The 16,283-nt window shown below is 39.3% G+C and overlaps 1 protein-coding gene across 6 annotated transcripts in view; it reads left to right on the forward strand.

Moving 5' to 3' along the window:
• Positions 1-16,283, forward strand: part of LRP1B (LDL receptor related protein 1B) — a 1,123,330-nt gene that overhangs the window by 718,869 nt on the left and 388,178 nt on the right. For all 6 annotated transcript variants that reach the window (XM_072122223.1, XM_072122226.1, XM_072122225.1 and 3 more), the window contains exons 28-30: positions 3,832-3,963; positions 9,530-9,757; positions 11,278-11,452. In XM_072122223.1, coding sequence (XP_071978324.1) covers positions 3,832-3,963; positions 9,530-9,757; positions 11,278-11,452 — 535 coding nt within the window. The remainder of the gene's footprint in view (positions 1-3,831; positions 3,964-9,529; positions 9,758-11,277; positions 11,453-16,283) is intronic.

Genomic DNA, 16,283 nt, shown 5'->3' on the forward strand with positions numbered 1-16,283 from the left:
ATGTTGGTTGTGTGTTGTTGGTTTGTACTTGAATATAGCTCATGATGCAATTTCGGTGCATTTGTGTAACTTAAACCCACAAACTGTTGGTAGAAAGTTAAAATTTCTCTACAAAGGTGATAGATTTTCAGTGCACAGCCAAGTTTTCTCATTCAAAACACCATTGCAAACTAAGGCGATGGTGGCTGGACGTCGACGGAAGGGCAAACGATGGACATGTGACAATTCCTTCTTCTATGTATCTTGGATGGTTGAGGAGGAGATAAGAATGTGTAATGAAGAGCCCATCTCTGTGTATGGCTAGTGGGCAACAAAACTGTGGGATCTGCTTATGCTTGTTAGTCAATAGTCTTTGTCACGTTTGTGTGTGTCAGTAAGTAACCGTTCTCCGAAGACCCTCATACAACTAGGTCATTGATATGATTCTGTTACGACGTCTGCCAACTCTGCAAGATGTCATAGATGTTGGCCCACCAGTCAATGATGTGTCACTCGAAGGTATACTAATCAAAAATGGCAGCCGTATACATTTCTGCCTGAGACATAACTGCATGCATGAGCCTTGAAGTAATCCAACATTTCTATCCGGTGCATTATTTTTATGTGCCGATGAGTATATCACTATTCCATAAGAAATCGATTATAGACCTTGACAGACGGAAATGTTCTTATTAATTGTGTTGAGAATGCCGTTTTGTTGCATTCAATTCCATGAAGCTTTCTATATCAACCTTGTAAAAACCACAACCGGGGATTGCTATAGGGTCTGAAGGCAATGGCAAGTAATCTCATTACTGGCTTCACTAGATACGGCCCCACTGAGAGTCCGGATACACTGCAAATGTTCCTAAAACGAGCCCAGGCACAGCTTAGGTATCCTCAGATTTATTAACTCACACTAATTGAAGAGAAAGATTTATTATCTTACACCAGAATTTTTACTATTATACAAAATCGTTTAACATCTGGAGATACTGCCTGAGTGACATCTTGCCTTTCCTTTATATTATCCGGATGAAGATACGCAGCGGTGCTCGGCAATGACACAAGTACAGGAGGCAGCAGAGGATCCTTACATGGTATCTGTCCCTCTCCAAATATTTGAAGATCTAGTATAGGTGGTCCCCTACTTAAGGAGACCCGACTTACAGACAGCCCATAGTTACAGACAGACCCCTCTGACCTCTGGTGAAGCTTTCTGAATGCTTTACTATAGTCCCAGATTGTAATGATCCGCTGTAAGGTGTCTGTAATGAAGCTTTATTGATAATCCTTGGTCCAATTACAGCAAAAAATGTTTAAACTCCAATTGTCACTGGGGCCAAAATTTTTTTGGTCTGTATCCACAATTTTAAAATATACAGTTTCGACTTACATACAAATTCAACTTAGGAACAAACCTATCTTGTACGTAACCCGGGGACAGCCTGTATACTGCTTCTATATAGACCAAGAAGAGCTTTCATCCATACTACTCCCTGGAGATGGAGGAAATATAACAAAGTAACCATTGACTGATATCTCAGCAACCTTGGGGGCAGTAGCGTAACTGGTAGAGGCAGGGCCCCCATAGCAGGCTTCGGCATGGGGCCCCCCCTTCCCACTTAAAAATATACATATTTGTATACTCACACATGCAAGTTACAATCACACATCTATACACTAATGTGCACACATATAGAGCATATACACACACTTACAGTGCCATATACAAATATACAACATATATACACACATACTGTATATACAAATACACCATATACACATGTTATGTACATATTATGCTGTACAATCTGCAGCATAATATGTATATAATGGTGCACATCCTCCATTTTTTGCTCTCAGGTTGGAAGATGGGGCCCCCTGACACTGTGGGCCCCATAGCAGCTGCTATGGCTGCTACCACTGTAGTTATGCCCCTGTTTGGGGGCTAAGAATAAAATTCAGTACCTCTGAATATGTGAAGCAGGGAGTGCATTATGATGTGCTCCTCGCCACATGTGTGAGATGGTGTAAGGTTTCACTTACTTGTGGACTACCGACGCATTTTGCAAGCTTTCTACAAATGCCTTTTGGTAGTGGTTGTTCTATAGAAAAGGATAATTGAATATTTTCAAAACTTGTCTAAACACATGGAGATGGAAATAGCAAAAATTATAGTTGTCCACGCATTAAAATGCAAAAGTAATTGCCATAACAACCATATAGATAGAGTTGTGAGTGGTTTGCGGATCCCAACGCTTTGACGTAATGATATATATAAATTGACAAGCGCTCAGCAACAACATGGCCTCCCAGTGCCCAACATCATTATACCTGCTGCTCTGGCAAATTATGGAGAGGACTCACGCTGACAACTGGTAATTCTAATTTCCACTTTGAGTTTGAATCTGAAGAACATATTGATCGGTAATATCATTAGAGGATGTAGAGAGGATGCATCGGAACAGTGTAACAGCCTGATATTATGAATATATCATCTATGATACAAAACCATTTTTTAGTAAATTTTTCCCCTAGTCCACTAAAGATTTTTTTTAAAGATACTCAATAGAGATATTGGCCCACATTTACTAAGGTCCTTGCGCCAGTTTTCGGTTGGACTTTGCATGTTTTACTATGTGCAGACCAATTGCAAATGTATTTAAAAAGCGTCGAACAAAACTTTTTTGTGTTGCGGCTGCACTATTCTTCGACACATATGTTGTCACTGAAATGGGCGTTTCGGACCGTGTGTCTGGCCCATGTTAAAGGTGCACCTAAAAAAAGTTGGTGCACCCTGTCGGGCCAGTGCAGGGGGCGCCAGATTCATGAAGAACAGATGCCAAAAATCCTGAATCTGGCGCCCCCTGCATGCTACAAAGGAAACTGCACATAGTACACACTGCAATGTTTTTGCTTTTTTATGCTTTTAACCAAAGTATTTTTTTTTATTTTTAATGCTACTTCGGCAGGTTCACTTATAGAAACCTTGTCACAACTTACTTCCTCTAGAAAAGTTTGCTTGTTTTCTGAGGCATCACTACGGAAGGGTTTGGAGGAATCCCCCAAGGACCTCTCAAAACCATCTCTGATCCCTATCATGAATGGGGTTCAGCGGGTTACCGCACCTGCCAGCCAAGAGTAAACACACGCTGAGTTGTTCATTGTAGCGTGTGCCCTGTCCCAGACTTCTAAGTGCTTCACGAACCTGTTATTGCTCGATCTCACATGGGTGAATGCCACTTGTCCCTCTATGAAGCCGTACGTGGACCATGGGGGTCGCGTTTCATAATCTGAAATGAAATCGGAGAAAAATAAAAAGAAACCTTTTTAAATTATGAATAGGGTGATTCATTCTATCAAATTTATTTTTTACCTTAAGTCGATGTGAAACTAGTGCCTCGAAAAATCCTGCAATTTCCCTTATTTATTCCAGGATACTGATTCTTATCCTAAGCTCTCAGACATCATGAAACATCCTGGCTGGTTTAGAAGGGTGTAATTTTCTCTTCATGGCTGTCAATGTGAGCAACATCCACCCAGGAAAGCCAACTTGTAATTTCGGTCCCATGAGTATAACTGTCCCACACGGCTATTGTTTATACTGAAATCAAAGAGAACGCAGTCTTGTGATTTTCCGTAAAAAAAACGATAACATTGTACAAGACGAAAATAAGTTACTTTGTAGTCTCCATCAAGAATGAACTGTCATTTGGTTTTTGTATAAAAATTAACAGTCTACAAAATGTCCTCTTTTCATAGAAGAACAATACTGACGAAGACCGAGGAAAAACATTATCAAAAGAATAAAAAAAATTGAAAAACAAAAATTTGTTTTTGTCTTTTCAGCTCCCAATCCTTGTGCTGCCGGTAACGGGAGAGGTCCCTGTTCCCATCTGTGTTTGCTAAATTTTAACAGAACGGCTGCTTGTGCCTGTCCTCACCTGATGAAATTATCCTCTGATAAAAGAACCTGTCACGGTAAGAATTTGTTTTCTTATCAAACATTTGAAATTTTAAGTCTGAATGATATGTTTTTCCATATTTTTTGTTTGACAATAAATTCAATTTACCAGACATGATTTTAAGAAACTAAAGAAAATATCAGCCCATTACTCCTTAATTTGTTTGTCCTTACCTTGGTATATTGAGGTTTTTATGACTGGCAGCACAGCTCACCCCTTGTCCAAAACGTTACCGTGTAAATATAGTATAAGAGGACCCTGTTCTAAATTTGTCCCAAGGGTAAACATTATTTATTACAAATTGCTGAAAATTCCATGTTGAATATTTTTTTACATTTCTTTCTCTTTAATGTAATGATGGGGACCAAAAAGTTCCGATCTCTCTGATCTATCCTATTGTTCTTGACTGCAAAGTCTTTGTTGTGGAATAAAACTCCCATTTAAGAGAAAAAATCTGAAGTATGATGGAAAATGAATCTATAGATATTTCTGTTAAAAAAATATTGAAAATATGTCCACAAAATGAGCCTCAATGTCAGATTGATTGGTGTTCAACTAGTGATGAGCCGACCCATTCGGGTTGACAAAGTTAGTCTAAACCTCAAATAAAGGTACAAGAACCTGGAAACCTGCCAAGTCAAAAGCTGCAACCTGCTGATCACTAGAAATGAGCAGACTTCATGATCAGGTTTGGCATGTGGGCTCAGCCGACCTACCCAGACATATTAGAAGGTTGTTGGCCGGACTAGCTACTAGCCACGGCTATGACTGGCTGGTTGAACTCCCCCTGGATAATCATACCCATGTCTACTTGATAGGAGCGTTCATTTGCCAATCCATCAGAACCAATTTGTCATAACCGATTGCGGGTGTCACTGGCGGGGTGTGCCCGATTGCCAAACCCAACTTCTGATTTAAGTCCGGTTTCGGAAACCCAAATATGGACCTCAACATTGCAGTTGGGGTACACTCATCCCAACCAGTGATTCTATAATCCAGCTCTTCTCAGCAGATGATGATCACAATATAAAACAGGAAGCAGATAGCGCCATTCTCAGTGTAGTGCCAAAATGTAGTCATTGCAGCTTAGCTCCTATGCAATTTAATGGGAGCTGACCTGAAGTCTCACCACTACAGAAATAATTAAGCTGTCTGCCTCTCTGTTTAGCTTCCGAGAGCAGTTGGACTGTGGTGGGGTGAGGGGGTGGGGGAGTGGGGGTGGGGGTACTTTGTATTGGACTTCCACCAATATCATATTAAGGATGTACTCTATGGATAGGTTATCATTATCGTTAGCCTACAAAATCCCTTTAAGAGAAGAGAAGCAGAGACTTAGATGGCAGATAACTCATCCACATCAGGAATAGACAAGGCATTAGCAAGAGACTTTACATATACTATTATTATTCATATTGTATCTATACTCTAGAGTGTCCTATATAATCCAAACACAAAGCTGGAGCACTTTCTTACCGTAGAGTCCAAAAATGAAAAATGCATTCATCATCTCTCCTGTTTCTTGGCAGCCGGGAGTGAATGGAATGGGAAAACCTAACATCATTAGTTTGTGTGTCAATCAGGTTGCAGAGAGTATGTCCCAAGGTCGCATTTACATCAGATGCCTCTGACCTTATCGCGGCTATGCTAATATTGCTTTATAATGCCCCGTGCTCCAGCTCCGCAATGACAGTGATAAAACCATGGCAGCCGCGGAGATTCATCTCACTTTCCCTGTGTATCTTGTATATTTATTGACTGTCATGGGAAAACATTGGGATGAATATACAGTCATTTGTACTTGACAGAAGAATATCAAATGGAAAAAAAATGCTTTATTAAAAAAAAAGTTAGAATTTGTCTGAATTTATTTTATATATTTTATTTAATATTATCTATATTCATATAAAACCCATATGACACCACTAGGATTTATCATAACTGTAAGCCTTCTGGGCAGTGTCGGACTGGCCCACCGGAGTACCAGAGGATCCTCCGGTGGGCCCTGGCTCAACCCAATACTGAGCCCTAGAGTATATTTCCTGGGGGATAATGAAGAGTGGGCCCCCAGATTGATTTTCTCTGGTGGTCTTAAGAAAACACAGTCCGAAACTGCTTGTGGGGGGGTCTGACTATTGGGAGCCCCTGAGCATTTTTAGGTTAAGAAATAAGATTATGACTAAACCAGAGCTCCATGGTCAGGGAATATGGCACAGTATATAAAAATATATCACAAACATCACAATGCATGCAATAAGGACCCTTAACTTCCCCAGTTGTGTTTCAGAAAATATTTGTATCCAAAAATAAAAAGTCAGAAGTATTTTTTTTTCCATATAATTCCCCAGTCTTCTGTTATTCTACCAAGAAATTTAGGAAAAATTTGGTGTTGCCATACTTCTTATCAAAGGGGTGTGTCCTTATACAGTCTGGAATTGTTAACACTAAAAAAAGGGACAGCTAATTAATTTTAGCAATCACCTAGTGGCCCTGTTGGTTGAGAGAAAGGCAAAAAATTATTTAAATAATTTATTTTCCTTATAAAACAAATTGTACTGAGATTCAACAATTTTATTAAAATGGAATGGAAAAAAATATTCTGAGAAGTTTTACATGGGAAACGTTACTATTGACTATTTTTTTATAAACAGTATTTTATTATGATTTAAATTTTTTAAAATTTTATGAATCTTTTAATTTTTGTTCTGATTTAGGATTTGTTGCTAACTTAACTCTGTGGGGTTATTATTTATAATTTATAATTTATTTTCTTTAATTAGTGCCTTTTTTTAGCTTATTTTCGGATTTGCGCAAAAAAGTTTTTGGGCGTCTGATTTATCTTAGGAATCCATATGTGGATGCTTAAAAATAAGTTTCAGGGGGTAATTTTCACTAGAATGGCTGACTGTGACACTTCTATGTCTGTCTTTGGAGTTCTGATGCAATCAGAATCATGAAAGTGGCTTTGGCCCTAGATAAATCTGCTTATGCTCCAAGGGTTGTTTGTGACTGTCACATGAAAAGTCCCAAAAAACCCAATCAAAAGTCGTAACATAGACCAGGGTGGGGCCTTGGGTAAATTTGCACCAGAGCAGAAATTCGAAATTTCGAAATGCGTCAAATCGAAAAATTCTGTCACATTGGAAAGTCACAAAACACAATGCTAAATTACCTTTGTAGAATTTTACCCACAAAAAGCTCCACTACACTAGGAAAAAGTTTAGGGGTTACTCAAAAATTTGTAATGTTTTTGCAACTGAGAAACCACTTAGATGCAACTCAGATGACACCCCCTCTAATAATAATAAATTCTTATGTTTATTACTTTACCATAATGATATTTATGCATATTGGGGATCATTTATCTTTTTTTTTTTTCCTTCGTTGGTGACTTGCGCCTTTTTGCTACAAATTGCTAGTTTTGCGCCTATTTTATGTTTTTTTTTATGGAATGTTACACTTCAATCGGACGTGTAATCATTCTGTGTTGTTGCACCCTATTTATCCTTACATTGGCCTTTCTACAGATGTTTGCGCCTATATGGGCGCAAATAATTGGGTAATAACACGCCAGTGCTGATCATGCATAGGAAAGCCAATGGGTTGCATAAAAAAATAAAAAATAAGGCAAAATAAACCCCCTGCATTTGACAAAGATCCAAAACGAAAAAAGACAAAAGAGGCGCAAAAAATAGACTCACAAAAGGCGCAAAAAGAGCTGAGAGAAGGGGGAAATAAGATAAATGATCCCCATTGTTTTATAAACAAAATTTTAAATTATAATTAAAATGTGACTTTTTAATAATCAGAACTAAAATGTCATTTAAGGGCCGAGATTGAATATTTGAGCCAGGTTTCTGTCATTCGTCAACCATTCCTAGCCGCCCATAGCTCGCAGGCACAGATCCCAGTTGTCATGCTTATTTTCCTATTGCAGCCAATTTGAGCCTTCTGCTCTTGAAGATAACCACACAAATAGCCCATTTTGGTCGATATTAAACATGAGCGGGACTGGTGGACACACAGCTGTAGTTTGTAGACGAGATTGTGGAGAAATATACTACCGTGCATGAAAGCAATTTTTTTTGTTCTAGGGGAAAGACTGTTCCATAAGAGCGTGTGTTGCATTTGATAGTATTTGATCTTGTGATTCCGCTATTAGCTGTAGTTTGCGGAAATGTTCATTTCAATTATAATCACAATTCCCTAAATAAAATAGTAAAAAAAAGGGATTTTCAGTACAGTGTTATAAAATGTTCATGTTGATGCTAAATTGAGGAATATGGCAATTCATTGCCCCCCCATTCTATGTACGTTTTAGTATAAAACAGAGATAGACTTTCCTATGGCATGGCTACAACAAGTATAGTAAAGCAATTTAGCGTCTTAGGATCAACAGGCTTTTTCGAACATTTTCAAGATTTATCATGCCTTTTGTGCCAAAAAGCAACCATACAAGACATGCAAAAAATCATAATATTTGGTGGAGTAGGTCAGAGACAGTGGGGTAACTCATTAAGTCTGGCGTTTTTGAATGCCAGTCTTAAAGTTCCCCCCACTGGCGGTCCGGCACCCATATGTACTATGAGGCTCCAGCCAATTCGTAAATACAGGTGCAAACTCTGCCAGTTTGGACCTATTGACCAGGTTTTCTGGTGAAGAATATAGTAAATCTAGCAGGCCGGGCATTCACACTCATGTTCGACCCCTGCCAACCCCGCTTCCCGATTTGACATGCCCCACATCAGGGAAACTCATAGGGAGAGGGCAATTTATGTGCTATGTGCCCCAGTGACTATTTTTGAAACCCTGGTCTTAATAGTTGATCTCGATTATATTACAAAGAGTTAACTGTAGGGGGTTCCCAACTACAGACTCCTGTTTGTGTACCTGAAAAAGGTATTAACAAAATTTGATGATTTGACCATTTTATCTACTGAATTCCTAATGATCAAGGTCAGATGTCTGTCTGCCAAAAATTGGATCCATTGGGTTGGAGATTTTCTACTGTGGTCGAATTAAGTCTATTTTTGGTCATTTTGTGCAAGCCAAATTTTTTTAGAATTTTTTAATGGGCACTTTACTCAGCCATGTTGAACAAGCATTTAATCAAAGGATTATGGCTGAATTGAATATTATTTATAAAGGCAACCATCATTTTCCACTAAGATGGAAATTACACAACTATTTTTCACAATTCCTGTAACATCTCTGCCCATTCAGGCTTCAGCACCATCCTCTGTCTATAAATTATGGCTGAGGATAAGTTCATCCCATACGTCTTATTTTAGCAAGTTGGTGTTTATGTTGACTTCTGCATTTTAAATTGCTTGACCCTCTGGGTTCTGTCCCCTCTATGTTTTAGTGTTTGCACTTTGGCACAGGAAGAGACTATAGACCAATGGTTATCTACTGCTTTGGGTAGGCTGGGCAATTAGGTAGGGAGAGTTGGTAAGGAGTTTTAGCCTTAGGGCTCACTGTCCTTCCAGTCCATCCAGGCCTATGCTCACTGCATTACAGTTTATGCAAGATTTTAGGGAATTTGTCTTAAATATTTGACACATTTGACATATTTTGTTTTTCAGAGACAAAAAAGTTCCTGATCTATGCAAGAAGGTCTGAGATACGAGGAGTGGACATAGACAATCCATATTTTAATTTTATCACAGCTTTTACTGTGCCCGATATTGATGATGTCACAGTAGTTGACTTTGATGCTGTAGAAGAAAGAATATATTGGACTGATGTGAAGACCCAGACAATCAAAAGGGCTTTTATAAATGGAACGGGCCTAGAGACTGTTATTTCAGGAGGTATGGATACGAATTGCAGTATCTGCCGTATTGTTGCTCAATGGGTAGGGGCAGAAGCTGCCACCATTGAAAAGAAAGAAAAAGGATCAGGCATGTATAAATACAACATGCCCAATACTTCTTTGGTCTTCTACTAATCTAGTGACATATATTTATGTAAGTGTACAGGCACCATAACTATGTTGATACCACTCAAAATATTCACTTATGGTGAATGTGACGGTCCAGAATCAGCTTTTTACTGTGTTAATGTAAAGTTCTGGGGGAGCAGGTGGGTTGTTGAGAAATGCTCCCACATAGCCCATGATAATACAGAAAGGAGGAGCTCTGGTAACATGCCCCTCCAGAGCCCTTCTTGCTTATTAGCATAATTCTTTAGCTGCTTTTAGAAGGAAGGAGGTCATAGATAACAAATATAAGAAGATGACCACCGTCACGGTGCCTGGATCTATGAGTAAGTGCCATTGGCTTAACATTGTGGATTTTAATGGTATTTTTCCTTAAACTTCTAAAGGTTCACAAAAAATCAAAGTTGCCTTAACTATCTAGGTGCCTGACAGTGATATACCCTACCCCCGAGAAGGATACAGATAAGCTGCAGATAAATGAATCCTAAATGTCTAGGTGGAGGATCTAAAGGCATAGCTGCCAACCCCAATGAGAATTCAACTGACAGATGCTAATTCGGTCTGACCAGTTTAATCCTCCTTCAATAATTGAGGTGATATCATTTGGCTCAATTATCATGTATCAATTATCAAATTATCTATTGGATCAATTTTTTTGAAAATTTTGCACAATTTCCAGTTGTAAAATTTACAAAGGTGGTGATGATGTCATATTATAGGAAGCTTATGATATGACTTACATAGTCCAGCGACAATATCCAAGTCTTTGTATTGAGCTTTGCAGAGGAATCTTACTTGTAGCCTCTATTATCCCTTGTATTTTCCAGCAGGGGTTACGATATTCCAGTTGGATCCTTTGACAATGAATAACAATATGCATAGTTATAAGTTGTGTCCTGTTTATCATTCATTCAAAAATGGCCTCCAGTAATGTTTCTTTTGTCTTTACTATGGTTATTCCTAACTTAGCTATTAAAGACCACACGATTTTCCATCCCCATGTGGTTGTCAGACTTTCGCTGTGCGAACATGAAATTTTGACAGAGCAATTTCTAAGCAATACCCAAAGTGCTCAAATTGGCTGCCTTAATTTGCATGGCCGGAGTCTATAGGACAAAGCTTTATTTTTCCCTCCATGTATTCCAGTGAATTATTATTGACCGTAAGTGTAAGTTAATGATAATTATTGCTGGAGGATTTCAACTTCCTCGGAAGCGAGACATTAATGATTATTGATGTCCTCCCAAAGAGCCAATAGGGGATAAGATTACAGGCGTGTAGATTCTTTTGGTTAACAATAAAGTGATAATTGAATTTTATGTAAGCTGTGCAGGAACATCTTCATTTAGCCAAGGTTATAATTCCCTTTTTATGTTCATGTCTGTCTTCCAGATCTACACAGCATCAGAGGACTGTCGGTGGATTGGGTTTCTCGTAACTTGTACTGGATTAGTTCAGAGTTCGATGAAACTCAGATTAACGTGGCCAGATTGGATGGTTCATTGAAAACATCGGTCATTCATGGGATTGATAAAGCTCAGAGCTTAGCAGTCCACCCAATAAGGGGGTAAAGTATTACTATCTATGTTATCTAAAAGGAAATTTTAGAAAATAATATTCTGCCAGATGAATCCATGAATAATGAGTTCTAATTAAAGGGTAATCTAATCAATGTGAACTTAGAGGAGAGGTCAACTATAATAAGATGTTCTGCAAGAGCAGAATCCAACAAACAGCATGTAAGACTTCATTTGGTGTGCGGTGGTGCTATAAGGATGAAATTGAGAACTGTTTATAGATGACTTCGTCAAAGCATGTAGATATGGTACGTCTTGTAGGAAGACCCAAGGAAGGACAAAGAGTAGTCATAGTCATGAGCTCCCAAAATAATCAGTCCATATGGCAGTAAAGAGCTGCAAAGAGTTACAATGGCAAAATGTTTAATAACATAAAACAAGCCATAAAACATTTTTTCTGCTTGCTAAATATGTGACTGAAGATGCAAAGGTGATTTCCAATTATGAACCCATTGTGCCAAAGTTGACCCGTATCCACCACTGAAAAGGTCTACAATGAGCACAGAATCATCAGGACTAAACAAGTCGTGGAAAAAATGTTGTCCTGACCTGACAAAGGATATTTTGTTGACATCTTCTGGATGGGCACACTATGTACATTATTTACAACCTACGTTGTGAGAAAAAGGCATGACAATAGAGATAGTGGGGGTCATTTACTAAGGGCCCGATTCGCGTTTTCCCGACGTGTTACCCGAATATTTCCGTTTTGCGCCGATTGTACCTGAATTGCCCCGGGTTTTTGGCGCACGCGATCGGAATTTGGCGCATCGGCGCCGGCATGCGCGCGACGGAAATCGGGGGGCGTGGCCGAACGAAAACCCGACGTATTCGGAAAAAACGCCGCATTTAAAAAAAAAATTGTGTCGCGAAAATTTCACTCACCTTCATCCTGGGTAGGCCGGTGTATTTCGAGGCATTCCAGCGGACTTCAGCGCAGCAGCGCCACCTGGTGGACGTCGGAGGAACTGCTTTGATGAATCCCGGCCGGACCCGAATCCAGCGCAGAGAACGCGCCGCTGGATCGCGAACGGACCAGGTAAGTAAATGTGCCCCAATGTGATGTTCCGTTCTACTGGGAAACCTTGACTCCAGGAATCCATGTAGGATTCTATGTTGATGTACCACCAACCTAAAAATTTGTTGGAAACAGTGTACACCATTTCATAGAAATGGTGGTGATTGATAGAAGATACCTTGCCACACTACAATAAAGATTCAGGAATGGTGCAAAAGATCAGGGTAATGTTAGGGCCTTCAAATTCTTGTGATATTAATGTGATGGAGCATCTGTGGGATGTACTTTAAAAATAAGTGCAATTTATGATGTTGGTGCCATAAACCTTGACCAGTCCAAAGCTCTAATCGAGTCTACGGCTTGATGTGTTAGAGCCATTTGGGCAGCACCAGCTTGAATTCCAAAATATGGTTTTCATGTTAGGCCTTATCAATGCATGCTACAAGTGTTTTATGAAAAAGGTTTTCATCGGTGGGAATCTCATTGGAATTTCCAGTTTATGATCTTCATTTATCTGTAGGAGTCAATCAACGATAGTCACATTGAGTAAAAGTAATGTGTCCCCTGCCAATCAGCACACTTCATTGGAAAAGCATCTTCTCCCTATGAGCTTTACCTAAGCATTGTGATTCTGTGTGTTCCCTGCTTCCTGGATTTCAGTATTTCTGTGTTGTGATCCTCGCTCTATTCTAAGACTGCCTTTCTGATTCCACAGTCTCTTATCTTGAGAAGCTTGGATTGTCTTAACTCTGATCCATATCTGCTGACCCCAGCCTCTGGCCTGCACCTTGGATTTCATCCTCCTGCTGCCTTGCCTTACTTATGGCTTGTGTTGCTCCCAGCCCTAGCCAACTAGGTGTCTGACTCCTGGAGCTTTGCATCTGTCTTTGTTAACCCCACTGAGACAGCTGTGGGTTACCCCAGTACTACTTCGAGAGAGAGCAGCCTTGTTTCCTTTTCCAATGAAATCCGGATGCCTGCATATAAGTGAAAGGGTCAAACAGTTGGATAATGATCTTGGGAGCTGCCCAACACGAAACCAATGGTGGATTATAAAACAGGCGGTTTATGCAGTAGCCCAAGCTCAAGAATTCTAGGGGCCCAAGGCCACTCAAACCACCTACCAAATGTTATACTGAGAAGGGCATTCACCCATGAATTTCTCGTACTTCTGTTCCTCGACTCAATGCAGAAGAACCACTTTATCACCTTTTGAGGTCCTCTATTAAACTCAATAATAATTCTATTCCTCAATCTTCCCATGAAACTTGAAGCTTTCCAAAATGTATATGATAAAAGCACCCCCTGCCTCTAAACAGTTAACAAAAACTTCAATTGATTGAAGTTTTCAGCCAGAAAGCAGAACTAACTTACCGGTACAAAAACTAATTATTAGACAAAAATTGGACTTCAAAGACAAGGTGCATCGCCGATACGTATTTCAAGATATTTTTTCTTGCGTTTTAGCAACTTTGATGATCTGTCATTGAGTCACCAATTAATGAGCTACATCCTTTCTCCAAACGAGGAATCTGGCACATTATATAATTAACGGGGGCTTGTTTGATGTTTTTCCCCCCTCCTCGTGTAATGATGGATATTTGAAGAATAACTGTCTATTTTTTGTGTTCTATTCCTGACTTATTACAACGTGTGTCAAAATCGCACTTGACTCTCGATGAGATCTTTATCCTCCTAGTGTCGGTTTTTACTGAATAGATCATTATTTGTGATGGCTCTCACATGCTAAGATGCAGATGTTTTATAGGATTTTAATGAAAGGGGTTTTATTTTTGAATGTCGAAGGCTTCTATGTGCCAATTACTCATTATTATTGCCTTTCCTAAATCAAAAATACTTAAAATTTTTTTTTTACTTAACTCTTGCTATTTGCATTGGCCCAGTTTCTCATAAGTACCAAGAAGCCACCCACTAATAACATGGGTCCTTGTTATTTCTGAACTAAAAATGATAATATTTGGCTGCTTAGATATTTTTCCACTCGTGAACGGAAAATTCCAATTTTTAAGACTTTTACATCCTCATTTTTGCTAAAATATATTGAGTTCTAATGGAGACTCTAACAATATCACTAGTTCTTTCCCTTTACATGGTACTGAAAGAAAATGAACATTTTACTTTTCAGCTTTTCAGCAGTGATTGTTTGACATTTGTCAAAATGTAACCTTGGCAATCTTTTACTTGCGTAACTGATTTTTAACAAATGTTTCAAAAACGAGGAAACCTGCAATTGTTAGGGAATGAATCACAGAATTTTCCCATGACTCAACTAAATAAAACACTCTAGTGAAAAGCAGAACTTCAGTTATGGTATTATGGACTGTAGTACAGTAGGCTCAATGCAACATTTTGAAGATTTTTTTTTTATTTAAACAGAAGGGATGTAAGGAAAGGAGGTGGAAAAAATAAAAGGCTTAAGTAAAGCCATGTTCAGAATATATTGGGACTTTATGGCGTGAAATGTTAAAAGCATATAAGCTTTGCCTGCCCATAGGGATCTATTGGGAAAATAGATGTGAAAAGGGTGTTCTTGTCTTACTTTACCTACAGTATACAGAAGGTATATATCTATAAACTCTGCATCATAATTGTTGAGTCCACAACAAGAGCACAATAGAGACATAACTCAATTGAGTAAGATTGGTTGAACTGTAGAGCTAGACTATGATTGACCATGTTCAGTTATATTGCCTTATCCTCAGTTGATCATGCACATTCTATATTTTGGGAGTCATAAAAGAGTATATTCCCCAACATATGTCACTGAGTAAAAGTTGGAAGGCCCACACACACAAATTAGATACTCAGTTGAGGCCATTTTAATTTGTTTTATATATGTCAATTCACTTTTCTGTTCCTGGCTTTTCTTTGGTGGAATTTGCAACTTTTCCCCCTTTTTTTTACACCATTTTGCCAACATATAAATTAGACACCAAATGGGGTCATTTATCTTAGTATCTTCTCTTTGTTTGTCTAGGGTGCTCCTGTGAGCCATGTCCCGAGTCGCATATGCACCCGTGACCCTCTCTGAGCCCCAGTACCCTCTCAGGCTGTCTTACCTGTCCACGGTCCTGCTGTGTCTCCGGCGGCCCTGGTACTTGATCAATAGCCTGCCACTTCCCTTATGCCCTCCCAGATCTTTACGCTTCCATGCCATTGAGAAATCTGTGTTCCTTGCCCTTGCGTTTAGACTGATTTCCCATTGACCTTGATCCCGTTCCTGACTTTGCTCCTGTGCTGCCTGTCCTGACCTTCCACTAAGTCCCCGACACTGATCCAGTGCTGCCTGTTCAATGTCCTGCATGTCACTGACTCCATCTCTGCCTGACGATTCTGCACTTCACCTTGGCCACCAGTGTGGACAAAGATGGGCCTGTGTGGGGCAACCTGGTGGTACCACACTGCAAATCCAACCCACTTTGCAGCAGTCTCTGGTGAAAACCAAGTACCACTTAGTCCGAGGTGGTTCAGTGGGTCCACTACCCTAAATCCTGACATTGTTTTCTGTTGGGTTTTCTGTTTGTTTTTTTGTGTCTTATTTATGTATTTTTACTTTGTTAAATATGTCCATTCACTTTTCTATTCCTGGCTTTCATTTATCAGAATTTGGGCCTTTACTGCACTTTATTATGCTTTTTTATTCCTTTTGTAAAATAAACTTCCGAAAGCCATATCGTTTAGTGCTTTATATGCCACAATTTAGATGATTAGCACCCAAAAAAGTGCAAACACAAACAAGCACATCTGCCCTGCTAAAATAAACAGGGTTTAGCTAAGAAAGA

The sequence above is a fragment of the Engystomops pustulosus genome, chromosome 8 (assembly GCF_040894005.1).
Source record: "Engystomops pustulosus chromosome 8, aEngPut4.maternal, whole genome shotgun sequence".
NCBI lineage: Eukaryota > Metazoa > Chordata > Amphibia > Anura > Leptodactylidae > Engystomops > Engystomops pustulosus.